The following is a 19681-nucleotide window of genomic DNA, read 5'->3' as shown; positions in this document are numbered from 1 at the left end:
TCTCTTTTCGCTTTAATTATTTGCACAGTTTTCCATTTTCCATTTTGCAATGGATCCGTCGGTTCCGAGCGGGTCGGAATGGGGGTATGCTGTAAAAGGATTCGCGGATAAACGTCTGAATATGCCAGCGATTACCGCGAAAGGCTCATTGTTGTTATTAAATCTATGTCATTTACTCTTAATTTTTTGAATGATATGCGTTTGTTATCCGCTTATCGTATTTTCACAGCCTGGCGGTAATTTTGTAACCAGTAAAGACAACAATTTTATTTTTCAGCGGCGAGCCATGCCTTCAGGTCTCAGCTACGACCTGCTTGGTTATTGGCTTCAACTGCTTGAACCAAAGCTTTAGACTTTGAGAAACACTGCTTCCAGGAGCATTTCATGGAAAGGGGAACCAAGCCTGCAGGTTTCAGCAAATGCTTGATCATTTGCTTGTGAGGAACTGCTTGAACCAAAGCTTCAGGTTTATTAGACGAACTGCTGCCAGGAGCATTTCATAGAAAAGGGAACCAAACCTTCAGGTTTCAGCAGAGAACTGCTTGATCATTTGCCTGTGAAGCGAAACTGAACCAGAGCTTTAAATTCTTAGTTTTTAACAGAATTTAACCGAAAAAAAGGTTAGTCTTTTTTTAACTTTATTCCACAATTAAGTATCGAATTATTTTCCAACATCAGTACTTTTTGAAACACCTGACTCCACTTAACCATCGAATCCTACATCGGGATTCAATAACTGAATGGAATCGAATCCACACGCACGCATTCCACCGAAACAGAAACATTTATTCCACTTGAATGGATTCCATTGGTGATTTAATTGTTGCGGATTTTTAACAATAAATTCCATTAAAAACATTTTGAAATAATTTTGATTATTGAAATTCACACTCATATTCATTGAAATGAATATTTATAGTCATATTCATATTCTCAATCACATGGGGACCGCTGCCAAAGCATTGGCGCCCATTTAATTATCCAATTACAGTGGCATCAGCGCAAGAAATTAACTTAAACGGAAAAACATTTCCCAGGCAGAACTTTAAAACACTTCGATGCAAAAATGCACGGAAATTCATTGCATGTGCTGGAAAATTGTGGAAGTGGGAGGCTGGGAGTTGTGGGCAGAACGGAAACAACACACACAAACATCGGTTTTTGGTTGGATTTTTTGGCTATCGCATGTGGCTGAATGCGGATTCGGATTCGGTTTCGGTTTCGGTTTGGACCTCGGTTGTGTTTTGGGACTCGGTTTGGTTTGCTGTCGATATTTTGTGCATTTTTAAGCCCTTCAAAAGGTGGGTATTATGTTATTGTAAAGGCTTTTTGCAACGCATGGATGGTATCGTTCTAAACGTGAATGCACCACTTCTCGGTCTCTGTCTAGTTTTTCCCTTCTTCCAATTAGGAATTAATCTGCAAGAGTATTTGAAGCTTCGGTCTTCGAAGCGCCGTCTTTCAGCCAACACACGCATTTTTGCAGTCCATTAAAGCAGTCAACGGCAGAGGGCAGAGCAGAGGCAGCGCAGCGCAGCAGCAGAATCCATTGGTCGCTGTGTATTGTATTGTAACTAATTTTGTGGAAATTGTCGCACGAAAGAAATGGCAACGACAACATCAACAGCATCGACGGCATCATCAGCGGCGACAGCGATAGCATAACGGGCAGGGAAATTCATGGAAAACCGCAGACAAATATAGAAAACTCTACAAAAAAGACCAAAGCAGGGTCAACTGAAGAGAGAGCGCTGCCTCAGCCCCAGCCAGCCACAGTCTCGCCCTCTCTGCGACTCTCTTGCTCGCACAGCGACGATTAACGTCACCACATGTGTGGATGGTGGATGGATGACTCACTCGGCGCGGCGCACTGTGACTAATTTTTCGAGAGGCGACTGTGGCTTTGGCTCTCTCTGGCACTGGCTCGGGCTCTGGGGAGCGTGCGCAACACACTCAGCGGCAGGTAGCTGGCGCACTCGAGCAAGCGGGATGGCCTATGTTCGAGTGGCCGCATACAGACATGGTAGAATCAAAGCGGGTATGGGGAACTCAGCAAGGCCGCTCGCTATGCATTCAGTAGCGAGAGAGAGAGTGGCAAACAACTAGGGCCCCCGAAGAGCGGAGCCCAACCTATGCACCATGGCCCCACAAACTTTTGGAGAGTGCCAACGCGTTGGATTCTGTCAGCAATTTTCATTGCTTCTCCGCTCACTGAAGGCGTCGTTTGGGTGTGTTTTCTGTAGCTACTGGCCATCGATCGCATGCACTTCTGGAGGCAGTCTCCTCTCCCCTCTGTGCGGGCACTCAATTAATTCATTAACAAATCTTTGCAAAAGAAAAAAAAGAGAAACAAGAACAGTGTCGTCGCATATTCATTGAATGCTGGAATAACTGTTGATCTGTTATTGCAATACACGAAACTGTAAGTGTTTTTGCGTGTTTGTGTGTGTGTGTATTAGTGCGTGAGCAAAAATTATTGTATAATCGCCAAAAAAATAAAATAAAAACGCCAACGCCAAAGCGAGAGCGAGAGCGAAAAACTTGTTGAACGACAGAGCACCCCGAACACCCCCGCCGAACCAACGAACCACCGAACCGCTGAACCACCACCCACCAGCAATCTATATACATAGATTCCACAGCAGCGACTACGTCATGCAGGCCATCAAGTGCGTTGTTGTTGGCGACGGAGCCGTGGGCAAGACCTGCCTCCTGATCAGCTACACGACCAATGCCTTCCCCGGAGAATACATCCCGACGGTGTTCGATAATTACTCGGCCAACGTGATGGTGGATGCCAAGCCCATCAATCTGGGACTGTGGGATACGGCCGGGCAGGAGGACTACGATCGGTTGCGTCCGCTCTCCTACCCGCAGACGGACGTCTTCCTCATCTGCTTCTCGCTGGTCAATCCCGCCTCCTTCGAGAACGTGCGGGCCAAGTGGTACCCGGAGGTGCGTCACCACTGCCCCAGTGTGCCGATCATTCTGGTGGGCACCAAGCTGGATCTGCGCGATGACAAGGCCACCATCGAGAAGCTCAAGGACAAGAAGCTGACGCCCATCACCTATCCGCAGGGTCTGGCCATGGCCAAGGAGATCGGAGCCGTCAAGTATCTGGAGTGCTCGGCTCTGACCCAGAAGGGCCTGAAGACGGTCTTCGACGAGGCCATCCGCTCAGTGCTTTGTCCGGTGGTGCGCAGGCCCCCCCGTCGCATGTGCAAGCTGCTGTAGGGCGGCAACAGCAACAGCAACAGCAACGGCGACGGCTACAGCGACGACGACAAAGAGAGAGAACAAACTGCAGAAAACTCTTTTTTTGCACACAAAAAATAAGAAAACAAAAAATATTGCATGTGGTTTACAGTTAAAGCTAATGTACGTGTGAGAGACCGTGTCAGAGTGAATTTATGAGAGAGAGTGCATGTGTGGTGAGTGGATGAGTGAGCGAATGAGTCAAGGTGTATCAATACAAGGTGAGGCGTTTCCAAAGAGTGCTCTTACAGCAGGAGACCTATCCCGTTTCCGTTCAACTCGAAAAAGAAATCGAAAGAGAGAGTGGCAAAGAAAATCGTCAATGCGATCACCAGGAATCATGCCTCACCTTATAAAGAAAACCAGCAGTAATTTTTTTTATTGTCAGCTTTATGTGTGATGTGTGGGGGGGGTGGGGGAGAGCAGCTACGCAGCAGCAGCAATAATCATTGGAAGTGCATCCAGCAGGGCGAGGCGGGGGGCCAGAGAAGCACCCTGCCTGTGTGGATTGTGGCTGATATGTGAGTGTCTGTGTGTGTGAGACAATGGGTGTCTCAGGCAGCAGGAAATGTATGACAAATCAAATAAAATTAATTGTAAATAAATCTAGATACACGCAAACACGCAAACACACACACACACACACACACTGGCATTGCAGGAGATAAGAGCTGGGAGCCCCGCCCAACGCCTATCATCGAACTGAAGAGTCGCCCAATGCGGGTCGAGAGGGTACGGGGGATATTTGGGGGTACTTCCAGTTTTAGTTTTGTTTTAGTTTTTTTTGCATTTGATTTATATAACGTATGAATAATGTCTGAATTATGTATGATTAATGCCACACTAAAGCCCCCATTTAGCACTACTTTGATGTTAATTGATCCACTGATATATTTATAACTCTTTTTTTTTTTGTTTTTTAATGAGAGTGCGTGCGCAGACACTTTGCCAAATTGTTTTTACCGACCCGAACCCTAATTTATATACATACATATATTAACCATAATTTACTACTAAAGTGTAATGTTAATAAAACAATACCATTGTAAAAAGCAAAATAAACTGAATTCGAGGGAATCCAATGCAATGCGGTAATGAATGTAATGCACGAATCATAGCAGGAGGCTATACACGAGTGCATCTGTATTAGTTTTATCTGTACAATTTGCACATAAACATCAGCTTTTTGGCAGCGATTTAGTCTGGAATACATTTTGGTAAAATAACAGCATACTTTCGGGTGGCAGCCACAAATCGTACACGCATCAGAACTCTAATCTTATCGTCACAAATTCTGATAATTATTTCCGATTGCCGGACGACCGGATGTCCAGAATCCCCTCGGTCGCCGTTGACTAAGCAATTTGCCAGGGCCTAATCATAAACAATATTTCCCATCATTCACGGCTTTTTTCTGTTGCCAAATTCTATCTATATTTCGATTGTCATAATGAGCGAAAGCGACAACGACGACAACCGCCAGCTGTTGATTGATTGCCCATAGGACAGCAGGAGTGGATGTGTGGAGGCGTGGAGGTAGGTGTTGTATAGAGGCGGGACGAATGTGGTGCTGCTGCCGGCTGGGGCTGGTAGAGGGTGTCGAAAATGTCAATGGGCTATGGCTCGTTAGCGGTTGGGTCTGTCCTAGAGATGGTCGCGTGCCTCAAATGTACAATCAAGTCAGTTAACACAAAATACGTACTGCCTTGCCTTCAAGGAATAATTTTCCCATGGAGGGAGTCCCTTCTGCCTAGAACATCATTGGATGGGATAGGACTGTGATCAGCAGAAAGATCATTCGGAAATAGGAATGCGATTCATAGAATGGGAATTCGATTCTTGAAATGGTAATCTTAACAGCTAGTGAAATTCGATCCAACTTTATCTTTTTATCACCAAAGATTGCGAAACTTTAACCAATAAACAGGCATGGGGAAGCACTTTTTGGAGATAACATACGTATTCGCAAACATTTATAATCTAATTATACAAAATGTTGGGAATCCTACAGCGAGAGCCCCAAAAAAAAGCACACATATGACTGTACGGCAAAAATTTTCAGGAAAAACGAACCAAAGCTTCAGGTTTCTGCAGATCACCTGGTGGTAAAGGGAAAATATACCACCCCTTCAGGTTTTAGCGGCGAACTGCTTGCAGGATGAAACGAACCAAACCTTCAGGTTTCAGCAGCGAACTGCTTGCAGGATTGAACGAACCAAACCTTCAGGTTTCAGCAGCAAACTGCTTGATAATTTCTTGATCATGGACCAAAGATTCATGTTTTAGCGGAGAACTGCTTGCAGGAAAACGGACCAGAGCTTCAGGTTTTAGCGGATAACTGCTTGCAGGATGAAATGAACCACAGATTCAGGTTTCAGCGTCACCTCATATAGATTTGGCTCTCAACTCCTTACGACGGACATTTTTGTGCTTATGTACATATGCGTATTGCTTGCACGGACCCGCACGGAGCACAGCACGTGGCCATCTCTAGTCTGCATCTCTCTTCTCAGTGTGAATTTGGCAAATAATTACGTAAGGCAACCTGCTGTTCCGCCTCCTAATAAAGGGGACTCCCCTCTCTCCCACTTTCACACAAAGCTTCTCAAAGCAATTCAATGCCAGGCACTGCCTCTGATGGATGTGCTGCTGGCACCACCGCTGCCCCGGTGCCCCGGTGCCACGCCACCCATCATTTTTGTCTGTGACGCGACGAATCGCATAATTGACCCACATTTTGAACAAACATCTCTGCCAGAAGAGAGATATAATCGTACGCGTACTCGTTCGCGTAAAGAGGAGGCTGTACTATGCTCTAAAGTCAATTTAATTAGCATAAACATTCCCAGAGCGTCTGGGAACTGAAACATGCACCTTTGGCACCTTTCGAGGAGGCGGAGGAGAAGGCGTTGACGGAGGTGGCGCTGACAGGTGCGGAATTTACAGAGAATATCTTGTTGCAAGCCGCATGTTGCAGCCCCCGGTTAACTCGTAAATCGTATGAGGAGACATTGATTGTAAATAGTGTCAAGATTCTTTGTAATAAAAATACTTTTCGGGAACAACAATGTTGTTGCTGGGATTTTGGCATCGTATGTAGTAAAGTTTTTTTTAGGGTAGTGTTAATTATGCCCGATAGTCAAAGAATATAAATATATTTCCCTCCCCTTACTCCTCATAAATATAAATCGATCTTCCGAAGAACCACAAAACCACAAAACTCTTGCTATATTCCATAATTGATCAGCTTTTTCTGACGATTCTCTGATTCATGAACAATCTTAAATGCAATGCAATTGAATTACGCATTGATCTTCACTAGATTTCTTTGAATTTCGAATCTAAACAATTCTAGATAATCAAATTCAAAGATAAATAAAAACAAAAATGCATATAAATAAAAGAGTCTCAGGTAGAATGAGAAGAAATGGAAATCCAACTGAAAATTGAGTAACTTTAATGTAATCTATGGATTATCCCTTGATTATGGCCACCATCTAATCGGGAATTGGGAAAACTGCAGACTACGGACTGCCACTCGAACCGCTCTGCCATGCAAATCCACTGACAAGTGTCCCATAATCAGGGCCGACTGCAGAAATGTAAAATGCAAATGCCAAATGCCAAATTTATGCACTGCATGCGTGAAATTAAAAGGCTCCCCAGGGCGCCAGGACCTGTTCCCTGTCTGTGCCAGGACGGTGCTCTGCTCCATCGAATGGCCCGCACAATTTGGCCGCGTTCAATCGGTTAACAATTTGGCTAAATCAATTATACGCACAACGCACAATGCGAATTCAGATGTTTTAATTGAGAGACTTTCCAGGGAAAATGTACATAGAAATTGTAGAAAGCGGAAAAAGCCGAAGAAAAATTTAATACGAAAATTGCTGAACCCAAAACGAAGCGAAAGAATTCATAGCTGGCCACAAATTTCCTACAAAATGCCAATAAAATACGCTCCAGCGCAGAAATTCCATTGCACATAAGGAGAAGGTAAATTCTGAAAAAGGAAGGCATGGAAACTGGAGGGAGGGAGTGGTTTTAGGGGCAGGCAACAAATATTTCACACTTCCGCCTGGCAGCTAGAGAAAGAGAGATAGAGAGAGAGAGAGAGTGGCGGGGCCACCTGAACCTCTGGGCCACCACTGCCGCGGCGTCTGTCAGCGATGCCAACAGGATATGACAAGCTCGACCATGGACTCTTCTCCCACCTGGCTGCCCCAACAGCCCGCCTGCCCCTCGCCGTAGTATTTCAACATACTTCCAGAGGCAACTTCCTGCCAGAACACATTGCAAATTATTATGTGAGTTTTGGGCGGGGGACAGGTGGCGCGAGGCTGGAGGCTGTAGGGGTTGGGTATTCCAAAAATTGCCAAACGGCTGTTGGTTTTGGCTCACAATGGAACAACAAATGGAACATGGAACGGATGCTGGAATTTGGGGAACATCTTGGAGGGAAGACAGACACATCGAAGGACAATCGATTGCATTGGTGGTAATTTTCGGCAGAAAGATGTAGATCACAATTCCAACATACGTCACGCCGTAAACTTAATAACCTTCTGGCCTCTTCTTTTAAAGGAACTTGCCCCTAAATTATGATTCAAATGAAATGACGGGCTCATATAAGACCATCTATGATGCCATCAAATATTAGCACAAATGATGTTATGGATATTCCATATCATGGGCAAGGCAGGACACAAGAGAACAGGACAATCCAGTGGCCAGTGGGAGGAGAGCCAACAAGTTTTGTGGCATAGCCAATATCCGCTGCAAGGACAAGGCACACACAGCGCACACAGATATCTTCTTTGGACTTGTTATTGATAATCTTTGTCAGGGCCTGACGTGAGCTTCGACAACAGCCAAACAAAAAAGTAAGAGTCATGGCGGCTGGCAGCTGGCGGCTGGCAGATGGCGGCTTTGTACAGGACACGGCCGGAGGAGTAATGAACCGAGGCACGCCACAGACCGGCGACAAAGCCGTGTTTGTCCGGGCGATCGATGCAGGCTGCAAGCGGCGTGTTGCAGAGTCAAGAAGAGTCGAGGAGTCGAGTGTATTAAAAACAAAGTCACACTGTGTGTCCTGCATCCTTGTGCCCATCGCTGGCATCGCAGGCTGTCGTTGCCAAAGTCAATGAACAGGGACACGGACACGGACAGGAACAGGGACACGATACGGACACGGACACGGACACGGGATATGGACTGTGGAGCAGACAGGATATGAAGCGTGTGCGAAAGTTTGCCACAATTAGGATGCGGATGCTGCCTCTCCCGGGCAGACGCTCTCCGCTCCCACTCCCGCTCCAGCTCCAGCTCCTCGCTCAATAAAAAACTTTAAAGTTGCGTTTAAATATGCATTCCATAATTCATGGTCCTCCCATCCACTCCGCCGTCCGCAAGGAGCTACTGTTTGCAGTCTGCCTCGACAGCAGCACGTTTCCGCCATTTTGTGGGCGCTGCCAACTTGTTGCATGCCGCATTTGAATGCCCACAAAAGAGGCATGACACCCAGACAGCGGGGGGCGTGGGGCGAGGGGAAGCCCCATTCTATGGGCCTGGGGAATGTTGACATCCCGAACATGCTGAAATTTCCGCTCTCGACGGGCGGACATCGAGCGATGCCGCAAGCTGAAATGCTGCCACAGTCTGACATTCAAACCGTCGCCTCCTCCATCCATCCATCTACCAATCCACCCATTCATCCATCCCCCACCCACGTGCAGGTGTGTGCATTCTACAGTCTACCTTCTGCATCGCTATGGGGGCAGAGGCAGAGGCTTTTCATTTTCAATTAAATACAATTACATCGGCCAACTGTCAGGTTTTTCAGTTAATAATGAAAACTGCATTGAAAATTCGAGCCAAATCCACAGACGAGACACAAGACGGGCGGGTGACCCGAGGGCAGCAGCACTTAGAAGCGCCCCAGGTAGAAGCGCCCCAAGGTGTGTGTATTTTTTAATATATTTTTACCTCAGCTTTTCTTTATTTTTGACCGCTTTCCACCTGCTTTCCTATGCGGGCTGTAACACAGTTCAAAGATTTTCCTTATTCTGTGGCTTATTTATGTTTTTCACTTTATAAATATTTAACAAAAACAAACACAGATACAGATACAGATACCGATACAAATACAGTGCGTATGCAGACAGTCAAAGATCGGTTCTATTTAGATTTGCATAAAATAAATGCTCTGTAAATAAATATAATTCTTAAGGGGCACCCAAATCGAAATCAAATCAAATCAAATGATTTTACTGTTTTGATTATAATTCTTTCACTATAAATATAACTAGAGCAGTCGAAACTGATTCCCTCGCGGCGCAGATTGACATTAATTGTTCAAATTGAAGCGGATATCTGTGGGGAGAGCGGGAAGAGTGGGAAGCGTCAAAAGAATTCTCTCGTTCGTACTGTCTGGGGAAATTCCTCTGAAACCATTACTCTTTATTTGGAAAGATGGATGGAGATGGGAGCGGGTTATAGTTAGCAGAAACTGTGGAAATCGGGCTAGAGTGCTGATAGATCCAATTATACAAAGCATTGGAAGCAATCTCCAATCGTTTATATGTTCAAGAGTCCCTTCACGATTATCATTGTCTATGCATGTCTTCTACGATCCCTCATCTTGAGAAAAACTGTTTCAGGCGTGAATACTTGCTGAGTTTTCGCTGACATATTTCAGTCACAACATTCAGGCATTCATCTCCCACCCACTAAATTATTCAGATACGAGTATGTGTACACCCCCCAAAAAGCTCTTGCATTTGACACGATTTCTGGGAGTTACTTTTCCTCCCTCAAACACTGAACTGAAGGACTCTCGGAGGACACTTTATCAGAGCTCGCGAGGCTTAAACAATTGTCGCAAATGGAGCCTCGGCGGCTAAGTGGTTTTATTTTAAATCTTTCACGTTCATAACGTTGGGAAGCGGAGCAAAGCCAGCAGAGGAGGGGAAATCTGCAGGCAGCCTTATGACAACAAGTTGCTTTCGAAACAAAAAAAAAACCCAGCAGTCGCGACAACTGTGTTGTAAGCGGAATAATTTGGTTTTTCTGTTTTTCTGCTTTGGTTCTTCCAGCGCTGAACACTCAACTGTTTGCTAAATGTCAGTCTTCATTTGTCAGGCACTCCCAATGCCAGGGCCAGGGCCAGAACCAGAGCCAGAGCCAGAGTTCCCAGAGGCACCCAAGCGGCTGGCTTAAGTGGCTTCATTGTCTGCTGGATACAGATACAAATACAGATGGAACAGATTTGTTCTACAGATATACGAGTATATATATGAGTGGATATATCCCATGTACAGTTTAATCTAAGCTTTAAGGACTCTGTTAGCTGCACTGAGTCCTCTGCTACCACTCCTTCTTCATCATTTCTCTTGATAGACGTTTAAATTGCAGTGGAAATTGTTAAAATTTCCACCAGAGACATGCCATGGCACTCCTCGACTGCCTGCCTGTCGATTGTTCCTCGATTCGTTTCGGTTCACTGCGGGGAGGGGGGAGGGGGGAGGAAGGCTCATACAGATCCTATAAATATTTATTATGCACTTTCAAGGACTAATTCTGATTAATTTATCAATCGATTTGCAGGCGAGCCTTGACATGAAATGTCAGACGCTCGATTTATGGCCCAACATTACGAGCATTGCCTTGCTAATTATTTGGCTTTTGGCGTGCCTCTTTGGAGCTGCCAATAGCTTTGGCTCTTTCTCTCTTGTTGTCTTTTAAGCCGGAATCAATAAAACCCTCCTCGGCAAAAGGTGCGCGGCATGGCAACAACAGAAGCAAACGCAACAGAAGCCAAATAAAAACACAAATCGAATGAAAGTGAATTTCACGCCATTGGCCAAAGCGACTTCCTGGCAGGAAGGCATCAATCAGCTCGGAAAAAGACTACCGCTCTATGCCACACATATATTTATGAGCCTCCTCCATGGCGTATGCGTAATATTTCTGCGATTTGTTGTGGGAGAAACACTCAAGAGTTGACCCTTGCCCCTGGCCATATGAATATTCATTGGGCTGTTTGGCAATTTGGCAAATGATTCTCACAGATTTACGAGCAATGCGAACCTTGGAAATTGCCCAAAAAGGAAATCAAAGTGTAGTGGTTACTGAAATAGTGCTAGTTAAAATGAACTTCCTTAAACTTTCCACAGACGCCTGCAACGTTTTTCATTGCATGGGGATTAAGTGAATTCCATTCCAGAGGTACAAAATAAGCTCTGCCGATTCAGCTGTTAGTTTAAACTACATTTCGAAATAGTTTTAGTTCTTTTTAAATAAATATTCGTACTCTTTTCCCCCTCGATACGGCACGACACGACAGCTGCTGTCCCACAAAGGAATGCTAATCAGGCGGCAGCCAGAGGGAAGCCAGACCAGTGGGATTATCGACCTGGTCTTATTCCGGGGTTCGTGCTCCCTAATCTCTAATTGAACTCTTTTTACTTTCAGTTACTTCTGGTTGGTTTCGCCATTGCTGCCAAATAGGGCATGCAAATGCCCTCACTCCTTTGCCACTGCTCCTCTGCAAACGACCTTGCGGGGGCATGTGGCTGTGGCTGTAGCTGTGGCTGTAGCTGTGGCTGTGGCTGGGGGCCATCTTGTTCAACTCAAACCGCAATTGGCTGTTACATTAACCCACACAATGCACAGCTCATAAATTAGCAGGCATCTCAGCACCTGCAGATTGCAGTTGCCATTTCAGTTGCACATGCAAAGAGGCACAGATACACAGATACAGAGGTGTAGAGGCAGAGGCAGAGACAGGGCAGTTGCCAGATGGCTTTAATATGCCTGGAATTTCCCCTTAGACCCGTCATAAACATAGAATTTGATTTTGACTGCAGAAAAGATTTGAATAGTTTTAGATGAAAAGTTAATACACGACGGACGGGCCCCCTACCCCCCTTCCCGTCCTTTGATGGTCTGGGAGTGAAAACGGGGGCTAGAGGAGGGGCTAGTGCAATGCGGTGCGAAAAGTGGGCAGGGGGCAAAGGTGCAATGAGGTGAAGGTGAGCCGCCGCTTGCGTGTATGGCCAGCCATATGATCTGTTTCAGGTGTATTATATATTGAAAATTGTTTTGCGTAGAAGTTCTCCCCAATATCGGGCGGGGCGACGACGACAAAGTTGTTGAAATTTTTATAATATTATTACAATGCTGGAAGAGAGCAGGGCAGAGCTGCACAACAGAACTCGTTCACGTGGAACTACTCGCATAAATTAGGCGCACATAAATAAACAGCATTGCGAGTGGGGCAAGAGTTGAAGATGAATCAGTTTCGTGATTTGGGGGCATATGCTGGGGCCCTCATCTGCTGTGTGACCTGTGGAGGCAACACAAAACAAAGTTACCGAAAGCAATTAAAAGGCCATAAAGTTTTCTCACACGCATCAACGATATATACATCAGAGCCATAAACCATAGGCACTATATAGTTTGTCTATTTATCTGGGCAATCGTCACCTGCAAACTCTAATCGGGGCACATATGCTCCAGCCAAGGATAAGCCGTTTCCTGTTTGAGATAGTTTGTTGATGAAAACTATCATTGTGTGAACGATCCTTCGATAGTTCCATTTAAATTAAAGGTCTTACGATGCCTAATGGCGCTCATTGAAGATTGCCAATTGGAAATACCAGTCCCATTCGATTCTCTTGAGGACAAGCCAGAGAATCAGATGTTAAACGCTTTTGATCCCCCATTCAAGGTGGGGAATGGGAATAGCCATCAAATGGTCCTATCTATTGCCCCCTGTGAGGCGTTCAATAAGGAGAAATACGTTTTTAATAAACGACCTGCGACAGTATTCAAGTATTTGCTGTTTGCCATTTCCTCTGCCAGTGGTAGTAGTAGGAGGCAACTCCCCAACTATATATGTATATTCATCGGCACTAGCAACGCGACGCGGCAATAACCGAAAAAACTAATAGCCATAAATGTGGGGATTTCTAACCAAAAACAGGCCGTAAAAATTTCACTGCCTCGCCATACGTGCGGCCATACGGAGGATAAACCGAGACCGCTCCCTGTGCCGCCGTGTGTTTAACAACATGTTAACATGTTGACTATCGCAATGAACCAACCTTTCCGTCTGCGGGGCGGGTCCGTAAATCAGGCAATCGACTGTGAGCCGCAAGCCAAACACACAAACTCCAGCCCCCTTTCCCCTCTCTCTGCTTCCGGGTACAGCGTTTCCCCCACAGTAGGCAACATTTTGTGGTCTGGCGGCCCATAATATGATTTAACTTGCGGTTAAATGCCCGTTTGCATTTGTTTTGATTACCGTAACCGATTTTTGGTTTGTTTTTGCACCTCATTTGGGATTTTTAAAGGGACCGAAAGCACCTACAACACCTATAATTCATGAATGGCTTCTTTAATTAGTTGTTCATTGATTGAAAATCGGTTTTTAAGCATCCTAAATATATTGTCATAAGAAGTTGGTTGGATTATTCAAGCAGCAAAACTAAAGATACTGTTCTAGAGAGGGATAAATTTCTCTGTTCCGCCAATTGGCCAATATTTAGGTTCATTTTCTTCTGATCATTAATAGTACTTGAAGCAGCAAGTCCGTTCATCTCTTTGTTGCAACAATGAAAATAGTATTTTTTTTTCTCTTTCTTTAATTAGCAGCCAGATCCGATCTGTCCCTAGAAATATCCATTGTTCTCCTCGCCCTTTCTTCCCTTCCTTCTACTTCTCCTCTGCTGTTCTGTTCTGTTCTGTTTTATTCTGGTCTTTGCCTCCTTTTCTCATTTATTTATCTCTCCACTCGGACGGCCTGCCTCGTTATTATGCTGTTATTTATATTTCAGCGCGAAATTCGTCCGGCCTCCCTCCCCTCCCCGAATGTTGCACAATTTTATTTTTTTGTTGGTTTTTATGTCATCAAACATGTTGCGTGTCTTGCCGCCGTGTGCAATTTAACCGCTGACTGGTGCAAGGGGGTTGTGGACGGGAGGGCTGCAAAACTTTCGCCACGTAAATGATTTGTTTTGTCAATTATTTTGTTAGCCAAAACATGCAACATGCAAAAAACAAACGAAGGAAGACTCAGACTCAGACTCAGACTCGTCTCTCAGCTGATAACATCAAAACAAGGGACTTCTTCCCCCCGAATGAACCCATTGGGAATGACTTTGCGCCCGTTTGTTGGTTCAGTTGTTAATTGAGAAGGCGTGGCAGGACAAATTGCATCAAGATAAATAGACAAATTCATTGGTGGAAGCAGAGCTGTCAGCCCCAGCCGCTCCATCAAGGGGAAGTCTGACATGATTTTAGGAAGTACCAGATCGGATCGGATCGTATCGGATCGTATCCGATCACATCGGTTCGGGAGTGGATCACATAGCCATCTGTTTGGAGAAGTGCGCTGCGCGTCCACTTGCATAAATATTTATCGCTTTAGCAGAAAGCTAATTATTTACCCGACAAAAGAGAGATTAAAAAATCATGAAACACATGTGCAGTCGTTGCTGTTCTATGCCGTACCGAGTACTGTTGTTCTGCTCTCAATTTTCAAATTAAAAATAATGCACATTTGTTTTGTCCGCATAAAAAACAACTGTAAAGAATGGGACGAATGGGGATAGAGTTCTTCATGTGGGGTGTGGGGAGAGAGGAGGGTGGAGGGTGGCCAAACGGAACACATACTGAAATCTGTTTTCTGAACAGGCAATTGAGTGATGGATGGATTGCCAATGGCCCCTGCCGCACCACTCCCATTCAGCGTTTCCATTTGGTTCTCTTGGTTTTTCCTTTTTTTATGTCTTGTCTTAATTAACATGCGCAACGGTTTTGGTTTTGCTTTTGGTTTTTGCTGTGACAAATGTTCGGGGGAATATTTATAGGGTCTGACGTTAGGGTATTACCTTGGAATGGAGCCGAAACTCTTACTCTCAAAACACACACACACACAAGTGAATTTCAATCGAATTTGATGAGTCTTCTGATATAATTCATTTGCTAATGATTCGCCTGGCTAGAGCACACAATTTCCCAATTCATTGCACTAAATTTTGTGGCACTAATTGCACTTAGCCGCAATCGCGATAACTCAAAAAAAAACACACTTACAGCACGGCACTGGGCAGTGTACAGTGTACAGTGTACAGTGGGCAGTGGGCACTGGGCAGACTCACACGGGCACAAGCACTCAAAATTCCAAATATTATTCTCAAAAAATTCAAAACGTCTCAAATCGTTCTTCAAAAACAGATCTTTCAGATGATTTTTTGTCAGAGAAAACACGTCCGTTACAGCGTGTGGGCCGTTGCCAACTGAAACGAAGGCTACATGCGAATGCAGTGTAAAGGCCAGGCAGGTCTTCGCTATGCGATGGTTCACTCGGCTGCTGCTCGTCCAGGCACTCGGCTGTCGGTCGTCGTCGTCGTCGTCGTGGTCGTGCTGCCAAAAGCCGGCAAAACAAAATGTAAATAACGGTTGTATGCATTGTGTGGGGACGGGTGGGGAGGGGGTGGGAGTGCCAGAACAGCCGGCTTTTGGTTGAGCTTTGGCAGATTTTACGCTTTTGCCGTACGAAAAGCGACTAAGCGTCAGACGAATGGGCATGCCATCACCATCGCCTCAGCTCCAGCTCCGGCTCCCCTTCTGTTTGCTTTGCGGCTTTTTGGGGTTGTTAGAGAGCATGTCTGTGCGTGGCTGTGTGCGTTTGTTTGTATACACTTCGGCTTTGGCCTGCAATTGGCGGGAAACTTTTGTGGAACGCATTGGCATTGGAGCAACATCTGATGAGTTCTATATGAAAAATGATTATAAAACCTATCTAGGAAAGAGCACCCATGCATTGACTGCATAATTATCTATAAAAAAAAGCTAGTTGTAATATATTTTCTTATAAATTATCACACATTTCATTCCACAAGGCGAAAATATTTCATAGCTTTGCAACATGCTGCTGGCCAAATGTTGCCAGCTAATATTGCTCATGCGCCCTGCTGTACCATTCGCCAGTTTTCTTTGTTGTTTTTCTTTTGGGCCTCCCCCCAGTGCTCTGCCCTGCCGCCGCCTATAGCCAATCCATTGCCTATCCCAACCAACAAGAGCGACCGCCTAACGCTACCCAAAGTGACAACCTTTCAGTTTTATCGCCTCTCTATGGGTGTGGATTGTAAGTGTGTTCGTGTGTGTACGGGTGTGTGTGTTTAAATAATGTAACAGTAAATTAGCGTGTTTGACACACTGGGGGCGTGGCCAACGGTGCGTGCCTCGAACAATCTTAATCAAGTTAATATTTGTAATTTGAAGATGAACAGAAGATAAAAGAGGAACCTGTTGGCAGGATGACCTCGAGGAAGATTCACTTTTAATGATCCAACGCTCGTATTTTACCTTTTAACGATTATCCTGATGGAATTGAGTCAACGTTTCCAAGCGTTTGGGAGGGAATTAATTTGATATTAAAGTTTGAGTGGGGAATTCCCATTAATAATAGGCGAAATTAAGTTTCAAAGTAATTATTGCCACGGAAATAATTAACACTTCAAAGACACAATCTATTTGGTTGTAAAACCAAGACTTTGACTATCGCAGAGATTTAATATTTGCTTTTAAATAAATACTGTTGCTTTTCCAGCATCCAAAATAATATTTAACACTCAATATCAATCAATTTTTAAATAGTGGACACGCTAATTAAATAACCCATTACCCTTAAAAGCGTCAAACATTTTGCGATTCATTCAATCATAATATGAAATATGTTACTTCATTAAGAGTGATGATAAACGCATTCATTTGATTGAATCTAATTATGTACGAATTTTTCTCTGCTTCATAAAATCGAGAGGAAAATGCATAATTTTCTATTACCGTCCCTGGCCAATTACAACTTACAACAACAATGAGGGCCCGCTGTTTTTCCCCACTAAAAATATACTCAACCAACAACGAAATCGAAAAAGAAAAGCCAAGCAGAAAATAATCAACGCCAAAAATAATCAAGTAAAAATACTTTTGACGATTGTCTCGAGAGAAATTTACCCATTAATCAAGATTCTTCTACCATTTCTACATCTAATAGTTTTGCGTAGAACCCGCTAAACATATTATATTATTCGAAAATATTCCATATACAGGGACTAACAATTTTACAAAATATACAGGGAAAAAGCCCCCTGCACACTCGCATCACATTGTTCGCTCAATAATTTAATTTGATAACTTCAGCGTTCAATTTCTCATTTCCATCGAGTATATTATACCCCTTAGTATCGCAGTATTATCCTGTACAAAAAAGAAATCTCGTTGCCGAGAAACAACAAAAAAGCTAAAGACAAATAAACAAGCGGACGAACCGAATTGTGCTCTAGAACAATAAGATATTATTGCTATAGGAAGCACCACCACGGCAGATGGGGAGGAAACAGAGAAGCAGAGAAGCACAGAATACAAATTCGATCGTTTCTCCCAATTCTTTGCGAGCACTCGGTCTGTGAACGTGGAGTGGGGCAAGACGTAGACAGGGGTCGGAGATCTTTTGGAGGAAATCTGTGGAAGTCGACAGCAGGCGCCACCAAAGGGCACACGATGAGATGACGCTCTCCCAGAGTTCGGCTGGGTCCCGCCACCGAGTGATCACAGACTTTTCGCACCTGTACGTATTTTTGGTTCATTGCCAAATAGTCTGAAAGCAGCAGCGACTGACTATGCAGATATATAGACATGTACTTGTACAGTGCGTTTCAGAACTGTAAGGATTGCTAGCTCCGTTTATGCCATCTCCCTTGTTCTCCTCGGAAGCAGGAGTCTGCTGAGGATTGAATTCCATTTGATACATTTATTCCTTCTGTTTTTATCTCGTTCGATCTTTACGCATATCAGTAGTCTTAACGTTATGAAACCCACTGTATTTATGTAGAACTATCTGTTTGATAGGGGTCTTCATTGGGTTGATGCGTGCGAGCAAATAATTTTTTATGCACATTCCCAGGAATTAATTTAGTTGGCTTTATTTTATATCTCACTCATTTTCCCCTCCATGCTTTCCCTTTGGCCAAATTGTTGCTGTTTATTGTTACACTGGGCCACTGCCATTAATTACAATTTACTTGCGTATTCTTTTCAATGAAAAAATAGTAGGAACTAAAGACAAAGTACCACGGAACACAGGGCCATAAATAGTTGAGATACAGTTGCGAAGATATGCAATGGAAGTTCAGTGTAACCCACTTTATTAACTCTTCAAACTTCAGACCTTTTACAAATTATAATCATGGCCAATCAATTGTCTCCACCTCAATGAAGGTTTTTCCATTAGGGGCATCCTGGAGATCGGTCCAATTACATTTTAGTGTGCAGGCATAACCTTTGTTTCGCCCCTCGCTTCAGCCACTCGAACACGTACAATAAATCTGTCTTTTATTTGCAGCAATTAATACATTCGAAAACAACAGAAAGCTCAGGCCAGGCCCCAAAGGGAATTCGCGGGCCGTGACTTCTTGGCCTTCCTCCGGCCCTCCGGCCCTGTGGCCCTGTGGCCCTTTGGGGTAGCGATACTCTCTCTGGGATTGCCTGAGTGAGCTGCTTTGTGGCTCTGTGGTTTTTTACGCTTCTTGTGTATTGCGCCAAGAGAATGCTGTTGTAATTTATGCCACGGCCCTGAAATATGCGAAGCATTTTTAAGGCTCAATTGTTATGGCTGTAAATAATACTGGGTGATGATATATGGGAATAGCAGGCATATTTGTGCAGTTCCTCAATGGCTCAATTATCATATTTTCCAAATGATTAAAAAGGCTTCGAGTATTTTTGTATGGCTATAATTCGGTTGCTTATGTATTGTTTGTAGTCTTAATTTTGGCTAGAAGACGTTTTCAATGTTTTCTAATATCTTTTGGGTTCTTGGGGCTCTCTATCACATCTTTTCTTTGGCTGAAGGTATACCACTAAAGAAAGAAGAGATTTGGAATATTTCTTTAGGATATTCTAAAGAATAGTGAGCTGGATCCTTAACTAATTCATTAACACCCACCGATCCATCTCAATGGAATACAGAAGATTGACTTATTCAGCATTGAACCCCCCCCATTCATTGTAAATGGATACCCGCCTGACGTGATGAATGCATTTCCATGGATTTTCGCAGGCGGCATGAAATAAACCCATCAGCCCAGGAAATATCACTTACGAGAGTCATTCGAAATAATTGCATAATGAATAGGCAGGACGATAGCAGCACTATCCTTAAGGCTGCTACCAGAGAGCTGCGTGTGGTTAATCAGTCCGATTAATCTACGCAAGACGAGTGCAAGTGTTTTCCGAGGGGGTATACCGGAAACTGGAACAGGCACCCGCCGCTGAACAACCCCTGGCAGCAGTCCCTTCCCGTTGATGATAATGTTAATTTGCACATAAGTTGCACGTGTAGCAAAATGGGACTGAC

The 19681-nt window shown here is 44.3% G+C and overlaps 2 protein-coding genes across 5 annotated transcripts in view; one reads left to right on the top strand and one right to left on the bottom strand.

Moving 5' to 3' along the window:
- The window catches only part of LOC6900390 (putative mediator of RNA polymerase II transcription subunit 26), a 32910-nt gene extending 17322 nt beyond the window's left edge, over positions 1 to 15588 (bottom strand). The window contains exon 1 of one of the 4 annotated variants that reach the window (XM_033382683.1): positions 15150 to 15588. The gene's annotated coding sequence lies outside the window, so the exon portion shown is untranslated. The remainder of the gene's footprint in view (positions 1 to 15149) is intronic. The other 3 variants (XM_002134747.3, XM_033382684.1, XM_033382685.1) reach the window with 3 other exon arrangements.
- Rac2 lies at positions 2081 to 4337 on the top strand. The gene has a single exon (XM_002134746.3). The coding sequence runs from the start codon at positions 2656 to 2658 to the stop codon at positions 3232 to 3234; it is 579 nt and encodes a 192-aa protein (XP_002134782.1). The 5' UTR covers positions 2081 to 2655; the 3' UTR covers positions 3235 to 4337.
- Positions 15589 to 19681: the final 4093 nt, after the last annotated feature.

The sequence above is a fragment of the Drosophila pseudoobscura genome, chromosome X (genome assembly GCF_009870125.1).
Source record: "Drosophila pseudoobscura strain MV-25-SWS-2005 chromosome X, UCI_Dpse_MV25, whole genome shotgun sequence".
NCBI lineage: Eukaryota > Metazoa > Arthropoda > Insecta > Diptera > Drosophilidae > Drosophila > Drosophila pseudoobscura.
The sequence above is the reverse complement of the archived record's forward strand: the minus strand, read 5'-3'. Positions and strand labels throughout refer to the sequence as shown.

Coding starts and splice junctions, on each gene's coding strand:
- Rac2 (XM_002134746.3), top strand. CDS start 2,656: ATGCAGGCCATCAAGTGCGTTGTTGTTGGCGACGGAGCCGTGGGCAAG.